This window comes from Oncorhynchus nerka, linkage group LG4 (assembly GCF_034236695.1).
Source record: "Oncorhynchus nerka isolate Pitt River linkage group LG4, Oner_Uvic_2.0, whole genome shotgun sequence".
Lineage (NCBI taxonomy): Eukaryota > Metazoa > Chordata > Actinopteri > Salmoniformes > Salmonidae > Oncorhynchus > Oncorhynchus nerka.
In genome coordinates, this window is record NC_088399.1 from 99851080 (window position 1) to 99878579 (window position 27500).

Consider the following 27500-nt stretch of genomic DNA (forward strand, 5'->3'; position numbering starts at 1 on the left):
ACGTGATGTTAGGACTCAGGACCCCTGTCACATGATGTTAGGACTCAGGACCACTGTCACGTGATGTTAGGACTCAGGACCCCTGTCACATGATGTTAGGACTCAGGACCACTGTCACATGATGTTAGGACTCAGGACCCCTGTCACATGATGTTAGGACTCAGGACCCCTGTCACATGATGTTAGGACTCAGGACCCCTGTCACATGATGTTAGGACTCAGGACCCCTGTCACATGATGTTAGGACTCAGGACCCCTGTCACATGATGTTAGGACTCAGGACCCCTGTCACATGATGTTAGGACTCAGGACCCCTGTCACATGATGTTAGGACTCAGGACCCCTGTCACATGATGTTAGGACTCAGGACCCCTGTCACATGATGTTAGGACTCAGGACCCCTGTCACATGATGTTAAGACTCAGGACCCCTGTCACGTGATGTTAGGACTCAGGACCCCTGTCACGTGATGTTAGGACTCAGGACCCCTGTCACGTGATGTTAGGACTCAGGACCCCTGTCACGTGATGTTAGGACTCAGGACCCCTGTCACGTGATGTTAGGACTCAGGACCCCTGTCACGTGATGTTAAGACTCAGGACCCCTGTCACATGATGTTAGGACTCAGGACCCCTGTCACATGATGTTAGGACTCAGGACCCCTGTCACATGATGTTAGGACTCAGGACCCCTGTCACATGATGTTAAGACTCAGGACCCCTGTCACATGATGTTAAGACTCAGGACCCCTGTCACATGATGTTAGGACTCAGGACCCCTGTCACATGATGTTAGGACTCAGGACCCCTGTCACATGATGTTAGGACTCAGGACCCCTGTCACATGATGTTACGACTCAGGACCCCTGTCACATGATGTTAAAGAGACAGAGGTTTAATTGGTGTTGGACATTTAGGCTGCTGACGTCCTGTCGTCTTTTTTTTAGTTGATACTGTTTTTTTTAAATGTCGGACGACAATAGAATGTTCATCATGTAACTACGACAACTGTCGACAGACATGACAATAGACGTAGTAGAAACCAGTCTTTAGTCTTGAAATCTTTGGTTGTTTACTACACTACCATACTCACTCTGTTTACTACAGTACCATACTCACTCTGTTTACTACACTACCGTACTCACTCTGTTTACTACACTACAATACTCTGTTTACTACACTACCGTACTCACTCTGTTTACTACACTACAGTACTCACTCTGTTTACTACACTACCATACTCACTCTGTTTACTACACTACAGTACTCACTCTGTTTACTACACTACCGTACTCACTCTGTTTACTACACTACCGTACTCACTCGGTTTACTACACTACAGTACTCACTCTGTTTACTACACTACCATACTCACTCTGTTTACCACACTACCATACTCACTCTGTTTACTACACTACCATACTCACTCTGTTTACTACACTACCATACTCACTCTGTTTACTACACTACCGTACTCACTCTGTTTACTACACTACCGTACTCACTCTGTTTACTACACTACAATACTCTGTTTACTACACTACCGTACTCACTCTGTTTACTACACTACAGTACTCACTCTGTTTACTACACTACCATACTCACTCTGTTTACTACACTACAGTACTCACTCTGTTTACTACACTACCGTACTCACTCTGTTTACTACACTACCGTACTCACTCGGTTTACTACACTACAGTACTCACTCTGTTTACTACACTACCATACTCACTCTGTTTACCACACTACCATACTCACTCTGTTTACTACACTACCATACTCACTCTGTTTACTACACTACCATACTCACTCTGTTTACTACACTACCGTACTCACTCTGTTTACTACACTACCGTACTCACTCTGTTTACTACACTACCGTACTCACTCTGTTTACTACACTACCATACTCACTCTGTTTACTACACTACCGTACTCACTCTGTTTACTACACTACCATACTCACTCTGTTTACTACACTACCATACTCACTCTGTTTACTACACTACCGTACTCACTCGGTTTACTACACTACAGTACTCACTCTGTTTACTACACTACAGTACTCACTCTGTTTACTACACTACCGTACTCACTCTGTTTACCACACTACCATACTCACTCTGTTTACTACACTACCATACTCACTCTGTTTACTACACTACAGTACTCACACTACCGTACTCACTCTGTTTACTACACTACCGTACGCACTCTGTTTACTACACTACCATACTCTGTTTAGCACACTACCGTACTCACTCTGTTTACTACACTACAGTACTCACTCTGTTTACTACACTACCATACTCACTCTGTTTACTACACTACCGTACTCACTCTGTTTACTACACTACCGTACTCACTCTGTTTACTACACTACCGTACTCACTCTGTTTACTACACTACCGTACTCACTCTTTTTACTACACTACCGTACTCACTCTGTTTACTACACTACAGTACTCACTCTGTTTACTACACTACCATACTCTGTTTACTACACTACCGTACTCACTCTGTTTACTACACTACCATACTCACTCTGTTTACTACACTACCGTACTCACTCTGTTTACTACACTACAATACTCTGTTTACTACACTACCGTACTCACTCTGTTTACTACACTACAGTACTCACTCTGTTTACTACACTACCATACTCACTCTGTTTACTACACTACCATACTCACTCTGTTTACTACACTACCGTACTCACTCTGTTTACTACACTACCATACTCACTCTGTTTACTACACTACCATACTCACTCTGTTTAGCACACTACCGTACTCACTCTGTTTAGCACACTACCATACTCACTCTGTTTACTACACTACAGTACTCACTCTGTTTACTACACTACCGTACTCACTCGGTTTACTACACTACAGTACTCACTCTGTTTACTACACTACAGTACTCACTCTGTTTACTACACTACCATACTCTGTTTACTACACTACCATACTCACTCTGTTTACTACACTACCATACTCACTCTGTTTACTACACTACAGTACTCACTCTGTTTACTACACTACAGTACTCACTCTGTTTACTACACTACCATACTCTGTTTACTACACTACCGTACTCACTCTGTTTACTACACTACCATACTCACTCTGTTTACTACACTACCGTACTCACTCTGTTTACTACACTACCATACTCTGTTTACTACACTACCGTACTCACTCTGTTTACTACACTACCATACTCACTCTGTTTACTTCACAACCGTACTCACTCTGTTTACTACACTACCGTACTCACTCTGTTTACTACACTACCATACTCTGTTTACTACACTACCGTACTCACTCTGTTTACTACACTACCATACTCACTCTGTTTACTACACTACAGTACTCACTCTGTTTACTACACTACCGTACTCACTCTGTTTACTACACTACCATACTCTGTTTACTACACTACCGTACTCACTCTGTTTACTACACTACCATACTCACTCTGTTTACTACACTACCATACTCACTCTGTTTACTACACTACCGTACTCACTCTGTTTACTACACTACCATACTCTGTTTACTACACTACCGTACTCACTCTGTTTACTACACTACCATACTCACTCTGTTTACTACACTACAGTACTCACTCTGTTTACTACACTACCGTACTCACTCGGTTTACTACACTACAGTACTCACTCTGTTTACTACACTACAGTACTCACTCTGTTTACTACACTACCATACTCTGTTTACTACACTACCGTACTCACTCTGTTTACTACACTACCATACTCACTCTGTTTACTACACTACCGTACTCACTCTGTTTACTACACTACCGTACTCACTCTGTTTACTACACTACCATACTCTGTTTACTACACTACCGTACTCACTCTGTTTACTACACTACCATACTCACTCTGTTTACTACACTACCATACTCACTCTGTTTAGCACACTACCGTACTCACTCTGTTTTGCACACTACCGTACTCACTCTGTTTAGCACATGGCCTCACATGTGAATCATTAAAGAGATGGGCGGGGCTAAGGCTTAAGAGGGTGTGAACAATGCTGATGCTGAATGGGTTTAAAACAAAGCTCTCCAGTAGGTGTACCAAAACATTCAAGTGCCATTTTCTCAAAGGTGAGTTTCTAAGTTTATCAACTTTCAAAGCAGAATGACTTTGCCATTGTTCCTCAACTGTAGAGTATAATATATCCTATAGTATAATATATCACTTTGTAGCTTTGAGTCTCTACTTTAAATCCAATGTAATGAAAAACAATGTCAAAATGTTGCTACATAAGACCCAATCGAGCCGGTCGGTCACGTATGCAGACACATCAAAGGACTTATATCCTTCCTTTTCTCTCTTTTTGTATTCATATTTCTTCCCTACTTCCTCCCGGGTGTTCTAATTGTAGTGTGGAAGAATAGGTTCAGATCGACTGGAGGGACTTCATTTTCAATGAGGCTGATGTAGCTGCAGTCTGTCTGTACTGATACTCAATAACAGCCAGGTCGCTCAAGATCCAAGGCGAAATTTGACGTCCATTCTGGTACCCAGGACCATCTGGCGATGACTTAAAAACCATCCACTAGGGGCAACGGTGAGTGCTATTACCACCGTGGATTGCAGATGGGCAGCAGCTGCGACCTCAATTTTTTTAAATTATTCGTTTTTGTTTTAACCGAAACCTCAATTCTAATATTAACGATTTGAATAATTGTCTAAACTTAAACGTGGACATATCTACTGTACACACAATAATACCAAAGTCAATATTAGCATGTGAAGTAGCTAGCTAGCTAGCTAGCTGTAAAATCACCTAAACCAACTGCACTATCAATTTAGGAGTCTGTCTCATCCGAGTTCAACTTGGAAACTCTGCTTGCCCAGAGCGAGTGCAGAGTACGTTGCTATGGCAACAGAGGCCCTTTCCCACATTTCCCACTTAGGGAACAGGACGCATTGGGAGATAATACTTGAAGGAGGAACTGAGTTGAATAATTTGATACACTGATTAGATTGTGCACATCTAATGTGAATAATGTACTTTGTCATGCCAATATAAACGGATGGATGTGTTCTAGACAAGTGTGGCCATACCATCTGTTGGCTGATTTGACAATATGAAATGCAGGTAATGATTTTAAAAGAGTTATGAAATGTGATAGTGTGTTTTCTGCTGTCTCCAGTGAAGTTAGAAGTTAGAGTTCTCAGACTGACCAATCAGAAGTTAGAGTTCTCAGACTGACCAATCAGAAGTTAGATTTCTCAGACTGACCAATCAGAAGTTAGATTTCTCAGACTGACCAATCAGAAGTTAGATTTCTCAGACTGACCAATCAGAGGTTATTTTACCACTGATAGAACATACGTTTCCACCAACAGGAGTTTGTTTCTGGGTATTATCCTTTTAACCGTCCAATGCAAATGTTTTCATTTCCATATCCAATCATTTCTGGGTAACAATGAAGTACCTTATTGTTTTTTTGTTTTTTTTCTCCAATAAAAATAGTCTAAAATAAAATTAAAATTAAAAAAGCTTTTTTAGCAAAGAGCAATAATGCTGTTAGGACTGTCTGCGAGTGGTTGTGAGGGTTAACTGTTGTTTGGAACTCTCTTTTTTATTGGTCTATTAACTAATCTACTTCCTGGTGATTTTTACATAACATAAAACATTCACACAAAAAAAATGTGTTTACAATGAAAATCAAACCCTCCCCTTTATTCACAATTAATACAACGTTTTCTTTCTCCCCAAGACGCCCAAAGTCACTTTAAAAGAAAATGTGCAGTATATAAAGCAATAAAATAAGTCATTATAAATCCATAGGTGGGCATAACACTGAGTTACATCCATAAGCAATGGACCTGATGAGTCCCTTAGGATGCTAATCTCCACATCGTAGACACTAAATATGGGTTTAAAAAATGATAGTCATTACGATGCTTTTCCTGGTACCCTGATCCTATAAAACATTTGTGAAAACGCAAATGAACCCTGAACCAGCGTGAGTCATTGTTTCAACATCCAGGACCAGAGTACCAGGTACTGGGACGTGGCAGCGTGAGTCGCGGGTTCAACTTCCAGGACCAGAGTACCAGGTACTGTGCCGTGGCAGCGTGAGTCGCGGGTTCAACTTCCAGGACCAGAGTACCAGGTACTGGGATGTGGCAGCGTGAGTCGCGGGTTCAACATCCAGGACCAGAGTACCAGGTACTGGGACGTGGCAGCGTGAGTCGTTGGTTCAACTTCCAGGACCAGAGTACCAGGTACTGGGATGTGGCAGCGTGAGTCGTTGGTTCAACTTCCAGGACCAGAGTACCAGGTACTGAGATGTGGCAGTGGGAGTTGCTGGTTCAACATCCAGGACCAGAGTACCAGGTACTGGGACGTGGCAGCGTGAGTCGTTGGTTCAACTTCCAGGACCAGAGTACCAGGTACTGGGATGTGGCAGCGTGAGTCGTTGGTTCAACTTCCAGGACCAGAGTACCAGGTACTGGGACGTGGCAGTGGGAGTTGTATGGAAGTTTTTTTGCCCAGTGTCAACAAGTTAGCTCACTTACGTCATGTAGAATGTGCATTTTGCTAATCGCACCCTGAAACGGTTATTTTTCAGACCTTGTGAAAGCAAAACATATTATGTAAAATTCTCACCAACAATTTAGAAACCTCGAACCAGGGTAACTAATTTCATATGTGAAAACACCCTAAATCACCCATGGATTATCTCTCAGTCTCTGATCCCCTGGTGCTTTTTAAAAGGTCATGAGAATCTAGCATCATTCCATGGATGGATGGATGGGCTTATTTGTCCGGTACACTTCCTGTTCTGGCGTTCCATTTACCGATTCATCACTGAGAGTTTTCTGGATTCCATCTGTAGCAGCCCCGGAAAAACCAGGATGGGGAAGAGTGAGGGATGCATGAATAATTGGATAATGAACGGGATGAGGGGCGTGTGTAAAGACTAAAGAAATATGTGCCAGCGTGTGAAACGTCAGCTCCTCATCCCAGGCAGAAGCTGCAGGGAGAGAGAGAGATGTAAAATACACTGAGTGGACAAAACATTTATATTTCCATGAGATACAGGAAGGAGGAAGGAGCATGTTTTAGAACCAGGACATATACAGGATACTATCCTCCACAACACTATGTCACCAGGACATATACAGGATACTATCCTCCACAACACTATGTCACCAGGACATATACAGGATACTACCCTCCACTATGTCACCAGGACATATACAGGATACTACCCTCCACAACGTAACCTTCACTATGTCACCAGGACATAGACAGGATACTACCCTCCACAACACTATGTCACCAGGACATATACAGGATGCTACCCTACACAACACTATGTCACCAGGACATATACAGGATACTACACTCCACAACACTATGTCACCAGGACATATACAGGATACTACCCTCTACAACACTATGTCACCAGGACATATACAGGATACTACCCTCCACAACACTATGTCACCAGGACATATACAGGATACTACCCTTCACTATGTCACCAGGACATATACAGGATACTACCCTCTACAACACTATGTCACCAGGACATATACATGATACTACCCTCTACAACACTATGTCACCAGGACATATACAGGATGCTACCCTCTACAACACTATGTGACCAGGACATATACAGGATACTACCCTCCACTATGTCACCAGGACATATACAGGATACTACCCTCTACAACACTATGTCACCAGGACATATACATGATACTACCCTCTACAACACTATGTCACCAGGACATATACAGGATGCTACCCTCTACAACACTATGTGACCAGGACATATACAGGATACTACCCTCTACAACACTATGTCACCAGGACCTATACAGGATACTACCCTCTACAACACTATGTCACCAGGACATATACAGGATACTACCCTCCACAACATAACCTTCACTATGTCACCAAGACATATACAGGATACTACCCTCTATAACACTATGTCACCAGGACATATACAGGATACTACCCTCTACAACACTATGTCACCAGGACATATACAGGATACTACCCTCTACAACACTATGTCACCAGGACATATACAGGATACTACCCTAAACAACACTATGTCACCAGGACATATACAGGATGCTACCCTCTACAACACTATGTCACCAGGACATATACAGGATACTACCCTCTACAACATAACCTTCACTATGTCACCAGGACATATACAGGATGCTACCCTCTACAACACTATGTCACCAGGACATATACAGGATACTACCCTCCACAACACTATGTCACCAGGACATATACAGGATACTACCCTCCACAACACTATGTCACCAGGACATATACAGGATACCACCCTCTACAACATAACCTTCACTATGTCACCAGGACATATACATGATACTACCCTCTACAACACTATGTCACCAGGACATATACAGGATACTACCCTCTACAACACTATGTCACCAGGACATATACAGGATACTACCCTCTACAACACTATGTCACCAGGACATATACAGGATACTACCCTCTACAACACTATGTCACCAGGACATATACAGGATACTACCTCTACAACACTATGTCACCAGGACATATACAGGATACTACCCTCTACAACACTATGTCACCAGGACATATACAGGATACTACCCTCTACAACACTATGTCACCAGGACATATACAGGATACTACCCTCTACAACACTATGTCACCAGGACATATACAGGATACTACCCTCCACTATGTCACCAGGACATATACAGGATACTACCCTCCACAACACTATGTCACCAGGACATATACAGGATACTATCCTCCACAACACTATGTCACCAGGACATATACAGGATACTACCCTCTACAACATAACCTTCACTACAAATCAAAACTCCAAACATACTATCTCATTTTAGACAAAATGACCTGGAAGGATTCTACTACTACCAAAGATTCTTATTACCAAGTACTATACAGCAAATGCTCTGGCAAACCAACAACCAGCTGAAGAAGAACAACAGAAACCCGAAAACACGAATCAACCTGGAACTGAGTGAGTTTCATCAGAAGCTACTTTTTAAAATCCAATAAGTAAATAAATTACAATGATATATTATACTTTATAAAGGCTGAAGTTAGGCTTCCAAGCTTAATAGGACAAAATAGATCTGGCTGCAACTTCAATTACCACTGAGCCCAACAATGGCAGGAAAGTTTCAGAGCCTCTCCCACCCAAATGCAGAGGCTTTTGATGCCCCCTCCCTCTGTGCAGAGGTGTCAAAGCCCTTGAGCCCAACAATGGCAGGAGAGTTTCAGAGCCTCTCCCACCCAAATGCAGAGGCTTTTGATGCCCCCTCCCTCTGTGCAGAGGTGTCAAAGCCCTTGAGCCCAACAATTGCAGGAGAGTTTCACAGCCGACCCCACCCAAATGCAGAGGCCTTTGAAGCACCCTCCCTCTGTGCAGAGGCCTTTGAAGCCCCCTCCCTCTGTGCAGAGGCCTTTGAAGCCCCCTCCCTCTGTGCAGAGGCCTTTGAAGCCCCTCCCTCTGTGCAGAGGCCTTTGAAGCCCCTCCCTCTGTGCAGAGGCCTTTGACACTGACCCCTCCCTCTGTGCAGAGGCCTTTGAAGCCCCCTCCCTCTGTGCAGAGGCCTTTGAAGCCCCTCTGTGCAGAGGCCTTTGAAGCCCCTCCCTCTGTGCAGAGGCCTTTGAATTCTTTATCCCCTCCTCTGTGCAGAGGCCTTTGAAGCACCCCTCCCTCTGTGCAGAGGCCTTTGAAGCCCTGAGCCCCTCTGTGCAGAGGCCTTTGAAGCCCCTCCCTCTGTGCAGAGGCCTTTGAAGCCCCCTCCCTCTGTGCAGAGGCCTTTGAAGCCCCCTCCCTCTGTGCAGAGGCCTTTGAAGCCCCCTCCCTCTGTGCAGAGGCCTTTGAAGCCCCTCCCTCTGTGCAGAGGCCTTTGAGCCCCTCCCCCCTCCTCTGTGCAGAGGCCTTTGAAGCCCCCTCCCTCTGTGCAGAGGCCTTTGAAGCCCCCTCCCTCTGTGCAGAGGCCTTTGAAGCCCCCCCTCCCTCTGTGCAGAGGCCTTTGAAGCCCCTCCTCTGTGCAGAGGCCTTTGAAGCCCCCTCCCTCTGTGCAGAGGCCTTTGAAGCCCCCCTCCCTCTGTGCAGAGGCCTTTGAAGCCCCTCCCTCTGTGCAGAGGCCTTTGAAGCCCCCTCCCTCTGTGCAGAGGCCTTTGACCCCCCCTCCATCTGTGCAGAGGCCTTTGAAGCCCCTCCTCTGTGCAGAGGCCTTTGAAGCCCCCTCCCTCTGTGCAGAGGCCTTTGAAGCCCCCTCCCTCTGTGCAGAGCCCTTTGAAGCCCCCTCCCTCTGTGCAGAGGCCTTTGAAGCCCCTCCCTCTGTGCAGAGGCCTTTGAAGCCCCCTCCCTCTGTGCAGAGCCCTTTGAAGCCCTCCCTCTGTGCAGAGGCCTTTGAAGCCCCCTCCCTCTGTGCAGAGGCCTTTGAAGCCCCTCCCTCTGTGCAGAGGCCTTTGAAGCCCCTCCCTCTGTACAGAGGCCTTTGAAGCCCTCCTCTGTGCAGAGGCCTTTGAAGCCCCCTCCCTCTGTACAGAGGCCTTTGAAGCCCCCTCCCTCTGTGCAGAGGCCTTTGAAGCCCCTCCCTCTGTGCAGAGGCCTTTGAAGCCCCCTCCCTCTGTGCAGAGGCCTTTGAAGCCCCCTCCTCTGTGCAGAGGCCTTTGAAGCCCCCTCCCTCTGTGCAGAGGTCATTACAATACAGTACCCCCTGGATGTAAAAGAAGAGAAGGTGAAGAATTAGTACAAAAATAAAAAATACACCCTGGATGTAAAAGAAGAGAAGAAGAAGGCACAGAAAGAGTTTAAAAAGAAGCTCCTTATGGAAATTCAAAAGACTCTTTCTGTTGACTTCTAATAAATGGGAACGTAAGCAACTTAATCTTCCACACAGACCATCCCCTGGCATGGCACAGTGCTATATTTACTCTACCCCTCTGTTAAGAGGGGGGCGGGGTGTTACCGATGGGGGGAAACTCAGGATGTTAGACAACAAGGACTCGGAGTCAGCCAATGGGAACGTGTATAAGTCTGGAACGGTTTTGGAACAGGGCAACATCAAAATGTTCAAATCAAATCAAATTATATTTGCCACATGCGCAGAATAAAACAAGTGTAGACTACCGTGAAATGCTTACTTACAAGCCCTTAACCAACAGTGCAGTTCAAGAAGACGGAAATATTTACCAAGTAGACTAAAATAAAAAGTTATAATAAAATGTAACACAACAAGAATAACAATAACGAGGCTTTATACAATTTTTATGAACTGTTCAGCAGTCTTACAGCTTGGGGGTAGAAGCTGTTGAGGAGCCCTTTGATCCTAGACTTGGAGCTCCGGTAGCACTTGCCGTTTGGTAGCGGAGAAAAGTCTGAATATTTATGGGCTTTCCTCTGACATCGCCTGGTATAGAGGTCTTGGATGGCAGGGAGCTTGGCCCCAGGGATGTACTGGGGCACTCGCACTACCCTCTGTAGCGCCTTACGGTCAGATGCTGAGCAGTTGCCATACCAGGCAGTGATGCAACGAGTCAGTATGCTCTCGATGGTGCAGCTGTAGAACTTTGAGGATCTGAGGACCCATGCCAAATCTTTTCAGTCTCCTGAGGGGGAATAGGTGTTGTCGTGCCCTCTTCACGACTGTCTTGGTGTGTTTGGACCATGATAGTTTGTTGGTGATGTGGACACCAAGGAACATGAAATTCTCGACCCGCTCCATTGCAGCCTCGTCGATGTTAATGGGGGCCTGTTAGGCCCAGCTTTTCCTGTAGTCCACAATCAGCTCCTTTGTCTTGCTCACATTGAGGGAGAGGTTGTTGTCCTGGCACCACACTACCATGTCTCTGGCCTCCTCCCTGTAGGCCATCTCATTGTTGTCGTTGATCAGGCCTATCACTGTTGTGTCATCAGCAAACTTAATGATGGTGTTGGAGTCATGTTTGGCCACGCAGTCGTGGGTGAACAGGGAATACAGGAGGGGACTAAGTACACACCCCTGTCGGTCCCCAGTGTTAAGGATCAACGTGGCAGATGTGTCGTTGCCTACTCTTACCACCTGGGGGCGGCCTTTATTAAATCCAGAAAATATACATTAATTTCTACAACCACATAAAAGGAAGCGATTCCCAAACCTTCCATAACAAAGCCATCACCTACAGAGAGATGAACCTGGAGAAGAGTTCACTAAGCAAGCTGGTCCTGGGGCTCTGTTCACAAACACAAACAGACCACACAGAGCCCCAGGACAGCAGCACAATTAGACCCAACCAAATCATGAGAAAACAAAAAGACAATTTCTTGACACATTAGAAAGAATTTACAAAAACACAGAGAAAACTAGAATGATATATTGCCCTAAACAGAGAGTACACATTGACAGAATACCTGACCACTGTGACTGACCCAAACTTAAGGAAATCTTGGACTATGTACAGACTCAGTGAGCATAGCCTTGCTATTGAGAAAGGCCTCCATAGACAGATATGGCTCTCAAGAGAAGACAGGCTATGTGCTCACTGCTCACACAATGAGGTGGAAACTGAGCTGCACTTCCTAACCTCCTGCCCAATGTATGACCATATTAGAGAGACATATTTCCCTCAGATTACACAGATCCACAAAGAATTCAAAATAAAATACAATTGTGATAAACTCCCATATCTACTGGGTGAAATTCCACAGTGTGACATCACAGCAGCAAGATGTGTGACCTGTTGCCACGAGAAAAGGGCAACCAGTGAAGAACAAACACCATTGTAAATACAACCCATATTTATGCTTATTCATTTTCCCTTTTTGTAATTGAACTTTTTGAACATAATATTTACATTTGAAATGTATTTATTATTTTGGAACGTTTGTGAGTGTTGTGTTTACTGTTCATTTGTATTGTTTATTTCACTTTTGTTTATTATCTATTTCACTTGCTTTGGCAATGTAAACATATGTTTCCCAAGCCAATAAGGCCCCTTAAATTGATATTGAATTAAGAGAGAGAAAGAGAGAGAGAGAGAAGATACTTTGTTCTGTCTGGGTTCTGACTGCGTTCTGACTGGGTTCTGACTGCGTTCTGTCCAGTGGTGTAAAGTATTTTTGGGTATCTGTACTCTACTTTACTATTTACGTTTTTTGTAATTTTACTTTTATTCCACTACATTCCTAGAGAAAATACTGTACTCCTTACATTCCCTAACACCCAAACGTACTTGTTACATTTTGAATGCTTAGCAGGACAGGACAATGGTCTAATTCACACACTTATCAAGAGAACATCCCTGCTCGTCCCTAATGCCTCTGATCTGGCAGACTCATTAAACACAAATGCTTTGTTAGTAAATTGTGTCTGAGTGTTGAAATGTGCCCCTGGCTATCCGTAAATTTAAAAACAAGAAAATTGTGTCATCTGGTTTAATTAACATAAGCCATTTTAAATTATTTATACTTTTACTTTTGATACGTAAGTACATTTAAAACCAAATACTTTTAGACTTTTACTCAAGTAGTATTTTACTGGGTGACTTTCACTTTCACTTGAGTCATTTTCTATTAAGGTATCTTTACTTTTTCTCAAGTATGACAATTTGGTATTTTTTCTACCACTTGTTCTGTCTGTGTTCTGTCTGTGTTCTGTCTGGGTTGTGACTGGGTTCTGACTGCATTCTGTCTGGGTCCTGACTGGGTTCTGACTGGGTTGTGACTGGGTTCTGACTGCATTCTGTCTGGGTTCTGACTGGGATCTGTCTGGGTTCTGTCTGGGTTGTGACTGGGTTCTGACTGCATTCTGTCTGGGTTCTGACTGGGATCTGTCTGGGTTCTGTGTGGCTTCTGACTGGATTCTGTCTGGGTTCTGACTGGGATCTGTCTGGGTTCTGTCTGGGATCTGACTGGGATCTGACTGGGTTTTGTCTGGGATCTGACTGGGATCTGACTGGGAACTGATTATGTTCTGACTGGGTTCTGACTGGGAACTGACTGGGTTCTGACTGGGTTTTGTCTGCGTTCTGACTGGGTTCTGTCTGGGTCATCCAGTTCCTTGTATAGAGCATTGAGCACTCTAAATAGTTTGAGAAAGCACTTAAAAAACTCTCTAGGTTAGGTAGCGTCCCACCTGGCCAACATCCAGTGAAATTGAAAAATACTAAATTCAAATATTTGACGTTCTTGAAAATACACGTGTTATACATCAAAATAATAATTATTATTATTATTAAAATACTAGCCATTGAAAATAGTGGTAAACTGATTTTTTTGTTTTGGTGGGTGGTTTGTCCTCAAGGATTCGCCTGCCATATCAGTTCTGTTTTACTCACAGGCATTATTTTAACAGTTTTGGAGACTTCAGAGTGTTTTCTATCCAAATATACCAACATATGCATATCCTAGCTTCTGGACCTGAGTAACAGGCAGTTTACTTCGGGAAGGCTTTTCATCTGAATGTCAAAATTCTGCACCCTACCCTAGAGAAGTTAACATTACAAACAGGTGTTGTTTATTCTATCACCCAACAGGGCCGATCATAGGTACACCATGTTAGCCAACCTAACTATACTCAACCATGTTAGCCTGTTAGCCAACCTATCACTACTCTACCATGTTAGCCAATCAAACTATAGTCTACCATGTTAGCCAACCTATCACTACTCTACCATGTTAGCCAATCAAACTATAGTCTACCATGTTAGCCAATCAAACTATAGTCTACCATGTTAGCCAATCAAACTATAGTCTACCATGTTAGCCAATCAAACTATAGTCTACCATGTTAGCCAATCAAACTATAGTCTACCATGTTAGCCAATCAAACTATAGTCTACCATTTTAGCCAAACTAACTCTATTCCACCATGTTAGCCAACCTAACACTACTCTACCATGTTAGCCAACCTAACAATATGCTACCATGATAGCCAACCTAACACTACTCTAGCATGTCAGTCAGCCCTTATCTAATCTACCATTTTAGCCAACCTAACAATACTCTACCATGTTAGCCAACCTATCACTTCTCTACCATGTTAGCCAATCAAACTATAGTCTACCATGTTAGCCAAACTAACTCTATTCCACCATGTTAGCCAACCTAACAATACTCTACCATGTTAGCCAACCTAACAATACTCTACCATGTCAGTCAGCCCTTATCTAATCTACCATGTTAGCCAACCTAACAATACTCTACCATGTTAGCCAACCTAACAATACTCTACCATGTCAGTCAGCCCTTATCTAATCTACCATGTTAGCCAACCTAACAATACTCTACCATGTTAGCCAACCTAACAATACTCTACCATGTTAGCCAATCAAACTATAGTCTACCATGTTAGCCAACCTAACTCTACTCTACCGTGTTAGCCAACCTACTCTACTCTACCGTGTTAGCCAACCTAACTATACTCTACCATGTTAGCCAACCTAACTCTACTCTACCATGTTAGCCAACCTAACTATACTCTACCATGTTAGCCAACCTAACTCTACTCTACCATGTTAGCCAACCTACTCTACTCTACCATGTTAGCCAACCTACTCTAACCTACACATCATGGGGTTACATGGTTTCTTTACATGATATTGCATCACACAGGCACACTTGACATTATAATTTGATATTATAATTTGATATTATAACATTATATTATAATCTGATATGATAATCTGATATGATAATCTGATATTATAACATGATATTATAATATCATATGATTATCTGATAATATAATCTGATATTATAATCTGATATTATAACATGATATTATAATCTGATATTATAACATGATATTATAATCTGATATTATAATCTGTGCTGTGTGATTGCAAAATAGATGGCAATCTAGGTCTAGGACAATAAAGGTGAAATGTTGAACGTTTCCCTGGAAAGCCAACATTTATTTTATCCAAATATTTTACCTGTCAATCTGTGTCTCTTCCCTTCAGAGATTGACCAGGGCAGCTGTGGCGACCCAGGGATACCAGCCTACGGCAAGCGGGAGGGGACAGGTTTCCGCCACGGGGACAAGCTCCATTTTGAGTGTCTCCCTGCGTTTGAGTTGGTGGGAAAGAAGAACATCACCTGCCAGAAGAACAACCAGTGGTCAGCCAAGAAACCCAGCTGTGTCTGTAAGCAGTGATCTGTCTCCCATACAACACATTGTCTTTGCTAACCCAGCTGTGTCTGTAAGCAGTGATATATCTCCTATACAACACATCATCTTTGCTAACCCAGCTGTGTCCTTAAGCAGTGATATATCTCCTATACAACACATCATCTTTGCTAACCTAACTCACAGTTGATTTAACGATGGCAATTAGCATCAGGTATCCAACCCCAAATCCTTGCTACGCTCACAACTCTCTGCTGTTTTATTGTCATGCTAAAAGTGTTTATTTGGGTTTGTCTGTTGGGTGATGCCTGTGATTAGATGCTACTGTTTAGAGATGCTACTGTTTTTTGTATTCCACATTATCTTATCAATAATGGAAACCTTATCTCTCTCGCTCTCTCTCCTGCCCTTCTATTTGTATTTCTTAGTTTTAATTAGTTAATAAGCCCTCCTATTGTATCCAAATCCACAGCCTCTGCTCGGTAAAGCAGGGGGATAATGTGGCTGCTCGCACACAGTCACGCTGTGCCTCACAACGCACACGCACGAGCACAGTCAATGTGCTGACTGTTAGCTGCGTTTTCCCGTTAGATTTGTCCTTCCCTACTCTACCATTACCATCCTCATACAAGTGAATGACACCACCACTGATATGATGTATGGATAACCTCATTAGTTTGTTCAGGAACAACAAAATAAAGATGCATAGTTTACCTCATATTCATAAAGAAGAAGAAAAGAAAGAAAAGAGATCTGCGTATTGTATTGAACAGACAGTCAGTCCCTTCAGTGAAACAAGGAGAGACCGGGCAACAAACTCTCATTTTAACTCTTCAAACACATTTAATAGAACAGGACAGGACAAACTGGGAAGTGTTGGAGTAAGAGGACTCAATGGTTAAAACACTCTTTATTTAAAAAAATAATTATTTCACCTTTATTTAACCAGGTAGGCCAGTTGAGAACAAGTTCTCATTTACAACTGCGACCTGGCCAAGATAAAGCAAAGCAGTTCGACACAAACCACAACACAGAGTTACACATAAACAAACGTACAGTCAAATAACACAATAGAAAAAGTATATATACAGTGTGTGCAAATGTAGATGATTAGGGTGGCAAGGCAATAAATAGGCCATAGTGGTGACATAATTACGATTTAGCATTTAACACTGGAGTGATAGATGTGCAGATGATAATGTGCTAGTGGAGATACTGGGGTGTAAAAGAGCAGAAATAAATAAAACAGTATGGGGATGAGGTAGTTGGATGGGCTATATACAGATGGGCTATGAACAGGTGCAATGATCTGTGAGCTGCTCTGACAGCTGATGCTTAAAGTTAGTGAGTCTCCAACTTCAGTGATTTATGCGATTTGTTCCAGTCATTGGCAGCAGAGAACTGGAAGTAAAGGCAGCGAATAGATGTGTTGGCTTTGGGGACGACCAGTGAAATATACCTGCTGGAGCGCGTGCTATGGGTGGGTGTTGGCTTTGGGGATGACCAGTGGAATATACCTGCTGGAGCGCGTGCTATGGGTGGGTGTTGGCTTTGGGGATGACCAGTGGAATATACCTGCTGGAGCGCGTGCTAGGGGTGGGTGTTGGCTTTGGGGATGACCAGTGAAATATACCTGCTGGAGCGCGTGCTACGGGTGGGTGTTGGCTTTGGGGATGACCAGTGAAATATACCTGCTGGAGCGCGTGCTACGGGTGGGTGTTGGCTTTGGGGATGACCAGTGAAATATACCTGCTGGAGCGCGTGCTACAGGTGGGTGTTGCTATGGTGACCAGTGAGCTGAGATAATGAGGGGCTTTACCTAACAAAGACTTTTAGATGACCTGGAGATGACCTGGAGCCAGTGGGTTTGGCGATGAATATGTAGTGAAGGCCAGCCAACAAGAGCATACAGGCCGCAGTGGTGGGTAGTATATGGGGCTTTGGTGACAAAACAGATGGCACTGTGATAGACTGCATCCGATTTGCTGAGTAGAGTGTTGGAGGCTATTTTGTAAATGACATCGCCGAAGTCGAGGATCAGTAGGATAGTCAGTTTTACGAGGGTATGTTTGGCAGCATGAGTGAAGGATGCTTTGTTTGCGATATTGGAAGCCAGTTCTAGTTTTAACTTTGGATTGGAGATGTTTAATATGAGCCAGGCATCTAGGTATTTGTAGTTGTCCACATATTCTAAGTCAGAACTGTCCAGAGTAGTGATGTTGGACGGGCGGGCAGGTGCAGGCAGTGATCGGTTGAAGAGCATGCATTTAGAATTACTAGCATTTAAGAGCAGTTGGAGGCCACGGAAGGAGTGTTGTAGGCATTGAAGCTCGTCTGGAGGTTAGTTCAAACTTCTAGGAGGACAACTTCCTGTTAACCCTCACACTTCCTGTTAACCCTCACACTTCCTGTTAACACTTACACTTCCTGTTAACACTCACACTTCCTGTTAACACTCACACTTCCTGTTAACACTCACACTTCCTGTTAACACTCACACTTCCTGTTAACCCTCACACTTCCTGTTAACACTCACACTTCCTGTCTTTACTGGACTATGTGGTTTATTTCTTTATTATCTTTTCATTTGATCCTGAATCTCTTTATTTACAGTAGCAATGCAGCCGAGTGTGTAGAAATCTCTTTGGTTAACAGATGGAATCATTGGTTTTAGTTTCAGCTAACAAAAATCACGTCATTGCCATCATTACCTGTGGAAATAGTGTCAAGTCTAGTTTTATTTAAAGTATTTAAATATAAAATGCTTTCAGAATGTCTTCATAATTCCACATTTTGTGTTACAGCGGAATTCAAAATGGATTAAATATATATTTTTTAATTCTCACCCATCTACACACAATACCCCATAGTGACAAAGTGAAACAACTTTTATTGAAAAAGAAATACAGATACAGAAAGACCTCATTTACAAAGTCACATGTTTGAATCACCTTTGGCAGTGATTACAGCTGTGAGCCTTTCTGGGTAAGTCTCTAAGAGCTTTGAGTCTTTCTGGGTAAATCTCTAAGAGCTGTGAGTCTTTCTGGGTAAGTCTCTAAGAGCTTTGAGTCTTTCTGGGTAAATCTCTAAGAGCTGTGAGTCTTTCTGGGTAAGTCTCTAAGAGCTTTGAGTCTTTCTGGGTAAGTCTCTAAGAGCTTTGAGTCTTTCTGGGTAAATCTCTAAGAGCTGTGAGTCTTTCTGGGTAAGTCTCTAAGAGCTTTGAGTCTTTCTGGGTAAGTCTCTAAGAGCTTTACACACCTGGACTATACAATATTTACAGATTATAATATTTTAATGTTTCAAGCTCTGTCAAGTTGGTTGTTGATCATTGCTAGACTGCCATTTTCAAGGTTGCCATATATTTGCAAGCGAATAGAAGTCGAAACTGTAACAAGGAAAATTCAATGTCGTTTTGGTAAGCTGAAAGGTGAATCTGTCTCCCAGTGTCTGTTGGAAAGCAGACTGAACCAGGTTTTCCTCTAGGATTTTGCTTGTGCTCGGCTCTATTCCATTAATTTTTTTAATTGGGAAAAACTCCCATGTCCTTGCCAAATAGAGTCATACCCGTAACATGATGCAGCCACTACCATGCTTGAAAATATGAAGAGTGGTAGTCAGTGATATATTTTGTTGGATTTTCCCCAAACGTAATGATTCGTATTCAGTATGTTCGTAGTGACTGGGTGCATTGATACACCATCCAAAGTGTACAGTGTCTTGTGAAAGTATTCACCCCCCTTGGCATTTTTCCTATTTTGTTGCCTTACAACCTGGAATTAAAATAGATTTTTGTGGGTTTGTATCATTTGATTTTTAAAACATGCCTTCCACTTTGAAGATGCAAAATAGGTTTTATTGTGAAACAAACAAGAAATAAGACAAAAAAAAAACAGAAAACTTGAGCGTGCATAACTATTCAAACCCCCCCTAAGTCAATACTTTGTAGAGCAACCTTTGCAGTAATTACAGCTATAAGTCCCTTGGGGTATGTCTCTATAAGCTTGGCACATCTAGCCACTGGGGTTTTTGTCCATTCTTCACGGCAAAACTGCTCCAGCTCCTTCAAGTTGGATGGGTTCCGCTGGTGTACAGATTCTCAATTGGATTGAGGTCTGGGCTTTGACTAGGCCATTCCAAGAACTTTACATGTTTCCCCTTGTTGCTTTAGCAGTATGCTTAGGGTCATTGTTCTGCTGGAAGGTGAACCTCCGTCCCAGTCTCAAATCTCTGTAAGACTGAAAACAGGTTTCCCGCAAGAATTTTCCTTGTATTTAGCGCCATCCATCATTCCTTCAATTGTGACCAGTTTTCCAGTCCCTGCTGATGAAACACATCTCTACAGCATGATGTTGCCACCACCACCATGCTTCACTGTGATGATATTCTCGTGGTGATGAGAGGTGTGATACCTCCTTCTCTATGTAGCCCCATCCATCATTCCTCCAGTTCTGACCAGTTTCCCTGCTGATGAAACACATCTCTACAGCATGATGTTGCCACCACCACCATGCTTCACTGTGATGATATTCTCGTGGTGATGAGAGGTGTGATACCTCCTTCTCTATGTAGTCCCATCCATCATTCCTCCAGTTCTGACCAGTTTCCCTGCTGATGAAACACATCTCTACAGCATGATGTTGCCACCACCATCATGCTTCACTGTGATGATATTCTCGGGGTGATGAGAGGTGTTTGGTTTGCGCCGGACATAGTATTTTCCTTGATGGCCAAAAAGCTTAATTTTAGTCTCATCTGACCAGAGTACCTTCTCCCACATGCCTTTTGGTGACGTGTTTGCTTATTTTGTTCTTTAAGCAATGCCTTTTTTTCTGTCCAGTCTTCCGTAAATCCCAGCTCTGTGGAGTGTACGGCTTAAAGTGGTCCTATGGACAGATACTCCAATCTCTGCTGTAGAGCTTTGCAGCTCCTTCGGGGGTTATCTTTGGTCTCTTTGTTGCCTCTGATTAATGCCCTCCTTGCCTGGTCTGTGAGTTTTAGTGGGCGGTCCTCTCTTGGCAGATTTGTTGTGGTGCCATATTCTTTGCATTTTTTAAATAATGAATTTACTGATTTAATGGTGCTCTGTGGGATGTTCAAAGTTTCTGATATTTTTTATAACTCAACACTGATCTATACTTCTCCACAACTTTGTCCCTGACCTGTTTGGAGAGCTCCTTTGGTCTGCATGGTGCCTCATGCTTAGTGGTGTTGCAGACTCTGGAGCCTTTCAGAACAGGTGTATATATACTGAGATCATGTGACAGATCATGTGACACTTAGATTGCAGACAGGTGGACTTTATTTAGCTAATTATGTGACTTCTGAAGGTAATTGGTTGCACCAGATCCTATTTAAGGGCTTCATAGCAAAGAGGTGAATACATACACTTTTCTCTTTTATTTTTTTTATTTTTGAATTGTTTTTAAACAAGTAATTTTTTTCATTCCACTTCACCAATTTGGACTATTTTGTGTTTGTCCATTACATGAAATCGAAATAAAAATCAATTTAAATTACAGGTTGTAATGCAAGATAATAGGAAAAATGCCAAGGGAGATGAATAGTTTTGCAAGACAATGTCATTAGCATCTTCACCTCAAAGGGATATTCAATGTCTGCTTTTTTTTACCCATCTACCAATAGGTGTCCTTCTTTACCCATCTACCAATAGGTGTCCTTCTTTACCCATCTACCAATAGGTGTCCTTCTTTATCCATCTACCAATAGGTGTCCTTCTTTACCCATCTACCAATAGGTGTTCTTCTTTACCCATCTACCAATAGGTGTTCTTCTTTATCCATCTACCAATAGGTGTCCTTCTTTTTTTTACCCATCTACCAATAGGTGTCCTTCTTTATCCATCTACCAATAGGTGTCCTTCTTTATCCATCTACCAATAGGTGTCCTTCTTTACCTATCTACCAATAGGTGTTCTTCTTTATCCATCTACCAATAGGTGTCCTTCTTTACCCATCTACCAATAGGTGTCCTTCTTTATCCATCTACCAATAGGTGTCCTTCTTTACCCATCTACCAATAGGTGTCCTTCTTTACCCATCTACCAATAGGTGTCCTTCTTTACCCATCTACCAATAGGTGTTCTTCTTTATCCATCTACCAATAGGTGTCCTTCTTTACCCATCTACCAATAGGTGTCCTTCTTTATCCATCTACCAATAGGTGTCCTTCTTTACCCATCTACCAATAGGTGTTCTTCTTTATCCATCTACCAATAGGTGTCCTTCTTTACCCATCTACCAATAGGTGTCCTTCTTTATCCATCTACCAATAGGTGTCCTTCTTTACCCATCTACCAATATGTGTTTCTTTATCCATCTACCAATAGGTGTACTTCTTTTTTTTTACCCATCTACCAATAGGTGTCCTTCTTTACCCATCTACCAATAGGTGTCCTTCTTTTTTTTATCCATCTACCAATAGGTGTCCTTCTTTACCCATCTACCAATATGTGTTTCTTTATCCATCTACCAATATGTGTTTCTTTATCCATCTACCAATAGGTGTCATTCTTTACACATCTACCAATAGGTGTCCTTCTTTACCCATCTACCAATAGGTGTCCTTCTTTTTTTTACCCATCTACCAATAGGTGTCCTTCTTTACCCATCTACCAATATGTGTTTCTTTATCCATCTACCAATAGGTGTCCTTCTTTACCCATCTACCAATAGGTGTTCTTCTTTACCCATCTACCAATAGGTGTTCTTCTTTATCCATCTACCAATAGGTGTCCTTCTTTTTTTTACCCATCTACCAATAGGTGTCCTTCTTTATCCATCTACCAATAGGTGTCCTTCTTTATCCATCTACCAATAGGTGTCATTCTTTACCTATCTACCAATAGGTGTCCTTCTTTATCCATCTACCAATAGGTGTCCTTCTTTACCCATCTACCAATAGGTGTCCTTCTTTATCCATCTACCAATAGGTGTCCTTCTTTACCCATCTACCAATAGGTGTCCTTCTTTTTTTTACCCATCTACCAATAGGTGTCCTTCTTTACCCATCTACCAATATGTGTTTCTTTATCCATCTACCAATAGGTGTCCTTCTTTACCCATCTACCAATAGGTGTTCTTCTTTACCCATCTACCAATAGGTGTTCTTCTTTATCCATCTACCAATAGGTGTCCTTCTTTTTTTTACCCATCTACCAATAGGTGTCCTTCTTTATCCATCTACCAATAGGTGTCCTTCTTTATCCATCTACCAATAGGTGTCATTCTTTACCTATCTACCAATAGGTGTCCTTCTTTATCCATCTACCAATAGGTGTCCTTCTTTACCCATCTACCAATAGGTGTCCTTCTTTATCCATCTACCAATAGGTGTCCTTCTTTACCCATCTACCAATAGGTGTCCTTCTTTACCCATCTACCAATAGGTGTCCTTCTTTACCCATCTACCAATAGGTGTCCTTCTTTACCCATCTACCAATAGGTGTTCTTCTTTATCCATCTACCAATAGGTGTCCTTCTTTACCCATCTACCAATAGGTGTTCTTCTTTATCCATCTACCAATAGGTGTCCTTCTTTTTTTTACCCATCTACCAATAGGTGTCCTTATTTATCCATCTACCAATAGGTGTCCTTCTTTATCCATCTACCAATAGGTGTCATTCTTTACCTATCTACCAATAGGTGTCCTTCTTTATCCATCTACCAATAGGTGTCCTTCTTTACCCATCTACCAATAGGTGTCCTTCTTTATCCATCTACCAATAGGTGTCCTTCTTTACCCATCTACCAATAGGTGTCCTTCTTTACCCATCTACCAATAGGTGTCCTTCTTTACCCATCTACCAATAGGTGTCCTTCTTTACCCATCTACCAATAGGTGTTCTTCTTTATCCATCTACCAATAGGTGTCCTTCTTTACCCATCTACCAATAGGTGTCCTTCTTTATCCATCTACCAATAGGTGCCCTTCTTTACCCATCTACCAATAGGTGTCCTTCTTTATCCATCTACCAATAGGTGTCCTTCTTTACCCATCTACCAATATGTGTTTCTTTATCCATCTACCAATAGGTGTCCTTCTTTTTTTTACCCATCTACCAATAGGTGTCCTTCTTTACCCATCTACCAATAGGTGTCCTTCTTTTTTTTATCCATCTACCAATAGGTGTCCTTCTTTACCCATATACCAATATGTGTTTCTTTATCCATCTACCAATAGGTGTCATTCTTTACACATCTACCAATAGGTGTCCTTCTTTACCCATCTACCAATAGGTGTCCTTCTTTACCCATCTACCAATAGGTGTCCTTCTTTTTTTACCCATCTACCAATAGGTGTCCTTCTTTACCCATCTACCAATATGTGTTTCTTTATCCATCTACCAATAGGTGTCCTTCTTTTTTTTACCCATCTACCAATAGGTGTCCTTCTTTACCCATCTACCAATAGGTGTCATTCTTTACCCATCTACCAATAGGTGTCCTTCTTTACCCATCTACCAATAGGTGTCCTTCTTTACCCATCTACCAATAGGTGTCCTTCTTTACCCATCTACCAATAGGTGTCCTTCTTTACCCATCTACCAATAGGTGTCCTTCTTTTTTTTATCCATCTACCAATAGGTGTCCTTCTTTTTTTACCCATCTACCAATAGGTGTCCTTTTTTTTACCCATCTACCAATAGGTGTCCTTCTTTTTTTACCCATCTACCAATAGGTGTTCCTCTTTACCCATCTACCAATAGGTGTCCTTCTTTACCCATCTACCAATAGGTGTCCTTCTTTATCCATCTACCAATAGGTGTCCTTCTTTTTTTTACCCATCTACCAATAGGTGTCCTTCTTTACCCATCTACCAATAGGTGTCCATCTTTTTTTACCCATCTACCAATAGGTGGGTTTCTTTTTTTTACCCATCTACCAATAGGTGTCCTTCTTTTTTTTACCCATCTACCAATAGGTGTCTTTCTTTTTTTTATCCATCTACCAATAGGTGTCCTTCTTTAACCATCTACCGATAGGTGTCCTTCTTTACCTATCTACCGATAGGTGTCCTTCTTTACCCATCTACCAATAGGTGTCCTTCTTTACCCATCTACCAATAGGTGTCCTTCTTTATCCATCTACCAATAGGTGTCCTTCTTTTTTTACCCATCTACCAATAGGTGTCCTTCTTTACCCATCTACCAATAGGTGTCCTTCTTTTTTTACCCATCTACCAATAGGTGTCCTTCTTTTTTTTACCCATCTACCAATAGGTGTTCTTCTTTTTTTTACCCATCTACCAATAGGTGTCTTTCTTTTTTTTATCCATCTACCAATAGGTGTCATTCTTTATCCATCTACCAATAGGTGTTCTTCTTTTTTTTACCCATCTACCAATAGGTGTCCTTCTTTTTTTTACCCATCTACCAATAGGTGTCTTTCTTTTTTTTATCCATCTACCAATAGGTGTCCTTCTTTTTTTTACCCATCTACCAATAGGTGTCCTTCTTTTTTTTACCCATCTACCAATAGGTGTCTTTCTTTTTTTTACCCATCTACCAATAGGTGTCCTTCTTTTTTTTACCCATCTACCAATAGGTGTCTTTCTTTTTTTTACCCATCTACCAATAGGTGTCCTTCTTTTTTTTACCCATCTACCAATAGGTGTCCTTCTTTTTTTTACCCATCTACCAATAGGTGTCTTTCTTTTTTTTATCCATCTACCAATAGGTGTCATTCTTTACCCATCTACCAATAGGTGTCCTTCTTTACCCATCTACCAATAGGTGTCCTGCTTTACCCATCTACCAATAGGTGTCCTTCTTTTTTTTATCCATCTACCAATAGGTGTCCTTCTTTGCCCATCTACCAATAGGTGGACTTCTTTACCCATCTACCAATAGGTGTCCTTCTTTTTTTTATCCATCTACCAATAGGTGTCCTTCTTTGCCCATCTACCAATAGGTGTCCTTCTTTATCCATCTACCAATAGGTGTCCTTCTTTACCCATCTACCAATAGGTGTCCTTCTTTTTTTTACCCATCTACCAATAGGTGTCCTTCTTTTTTTTTATCCATCTACCAATAGGTTTCCTTCTTTGCCCATCTACCAATAGGTGTCCTTCTTTACCCATCTACCAATAGGTGTCCTTCTTTTTTTTATCCATCTACCAATAGGTGTCCTTCTTTGCCCATCTACCAATAGGTGTCCTTCTTTATCCATCTACCAATAGGTGTCCTTCTTTACCCATCTACCAATAGGTGTCCTTCTTTTTTTTTACCCATCTACCAATAGGTGTCCTTCTTTACCCATCTACCAATAGGTGTCCTTCTTTTTTTTATCCATCTACCAATAGGTATCCTTCTTTGCCCATCTACCAATAGGTGTCCTTCTTTTTTTTTACCCATCTACCAATAGGTGTCCTTCTTTACCCATCTACCAATAGGTGTCCTTCTTTACCCATCTACCAATAGGTGTCCTTCTTTACCCATCTACCAATAGGTGTCCTTCTTTACCCATCTACCAATAGGTGTCGTTCTTTATCCATCTACCAATAGGTGTCCTTCTTTACCCATCTACCAATAGGTGTCCTTCTTTACCCATCTACCAATAGGTGTCCTTCTTTACCCATCTACCAATAGGTGTCCTTCTTTACCCATCTACCAATAGGTGTCGTTCTTTTTTTTATCCATCTACCAATAGGTGTCCTTCTTTATCCATCTACCAATAGGTGTCCTTTTTGCGAAATCCTCTCTGGTCTTTGTGGTTGAATCTGTGTTTGAAATGTACTGCTCTGATCTCCTTACAGATAATGTACTGTGGAACAGAGATGAATCTCGTTAAATGCTAATATTGCACACAAGAGTCAATGCAACTTATTATGTGACTTTGTTAAGCACATTTTCACTCCTGAACTTAGTTAGTCCATAACAAAGGGGATTTTCATTACATTTTCTGTTGTTGTATAATAATGATAAAACACTTTGATAGGTATTGTGTGTTGGCCAGTGACACAACATCTCAATTAAATCCATTTAAAATCCAGGCCGTAACACAACATTATGTGGGAAAAAACCAAGTGGTGTGAATACATTCTGAAGTAATGTAATGTTCTTACTCTCTCTTTCTATCCCCCCCCCCCATCATCACCGCTCTTCCTTCCTCCAGTCTCGTGCTTCTTCAACTTCACAACCCCCTCTGGGGTGCTGCTGTCCCCTAACTACCCCCAGGAATATGGAAACAATATGCACTGTGTGTGGCTCATCATCACCAAGCCAGAGAGTAGGATTAACCTGGCCTTCAATGACCTCAGCATGGAGAAGCAGTTTGACTTCCTCAGCGTCAAA

At 42.2% G+C, this 27500-nt stretch overlaps 1 protein-coding gene across 1 annotated transcript in view; it reads left to right on the plus strand.

The window, feature by feature from the left end:
- The window catches only part of LOC115127591 (CUB and sushi domain-containing protein 2-like), a 967797-nt gene that overhangs the window by 529237 nt on the left and 411060 nt on the right, over window positions 1–27500 (plus strand). Inside the window, 2 exon segments of the mRNA XM_065018162.1 lie at window positions 16022–16204; window positions 27322–27500. The exon segment at window positions 27322–27500 is cut by the window's right edge and continues 12 nt beyond it. Coding sequence (XP_064874234.1) covers window positions 16022–16204; window positions 27322–27500 — 362 coding nt within the window.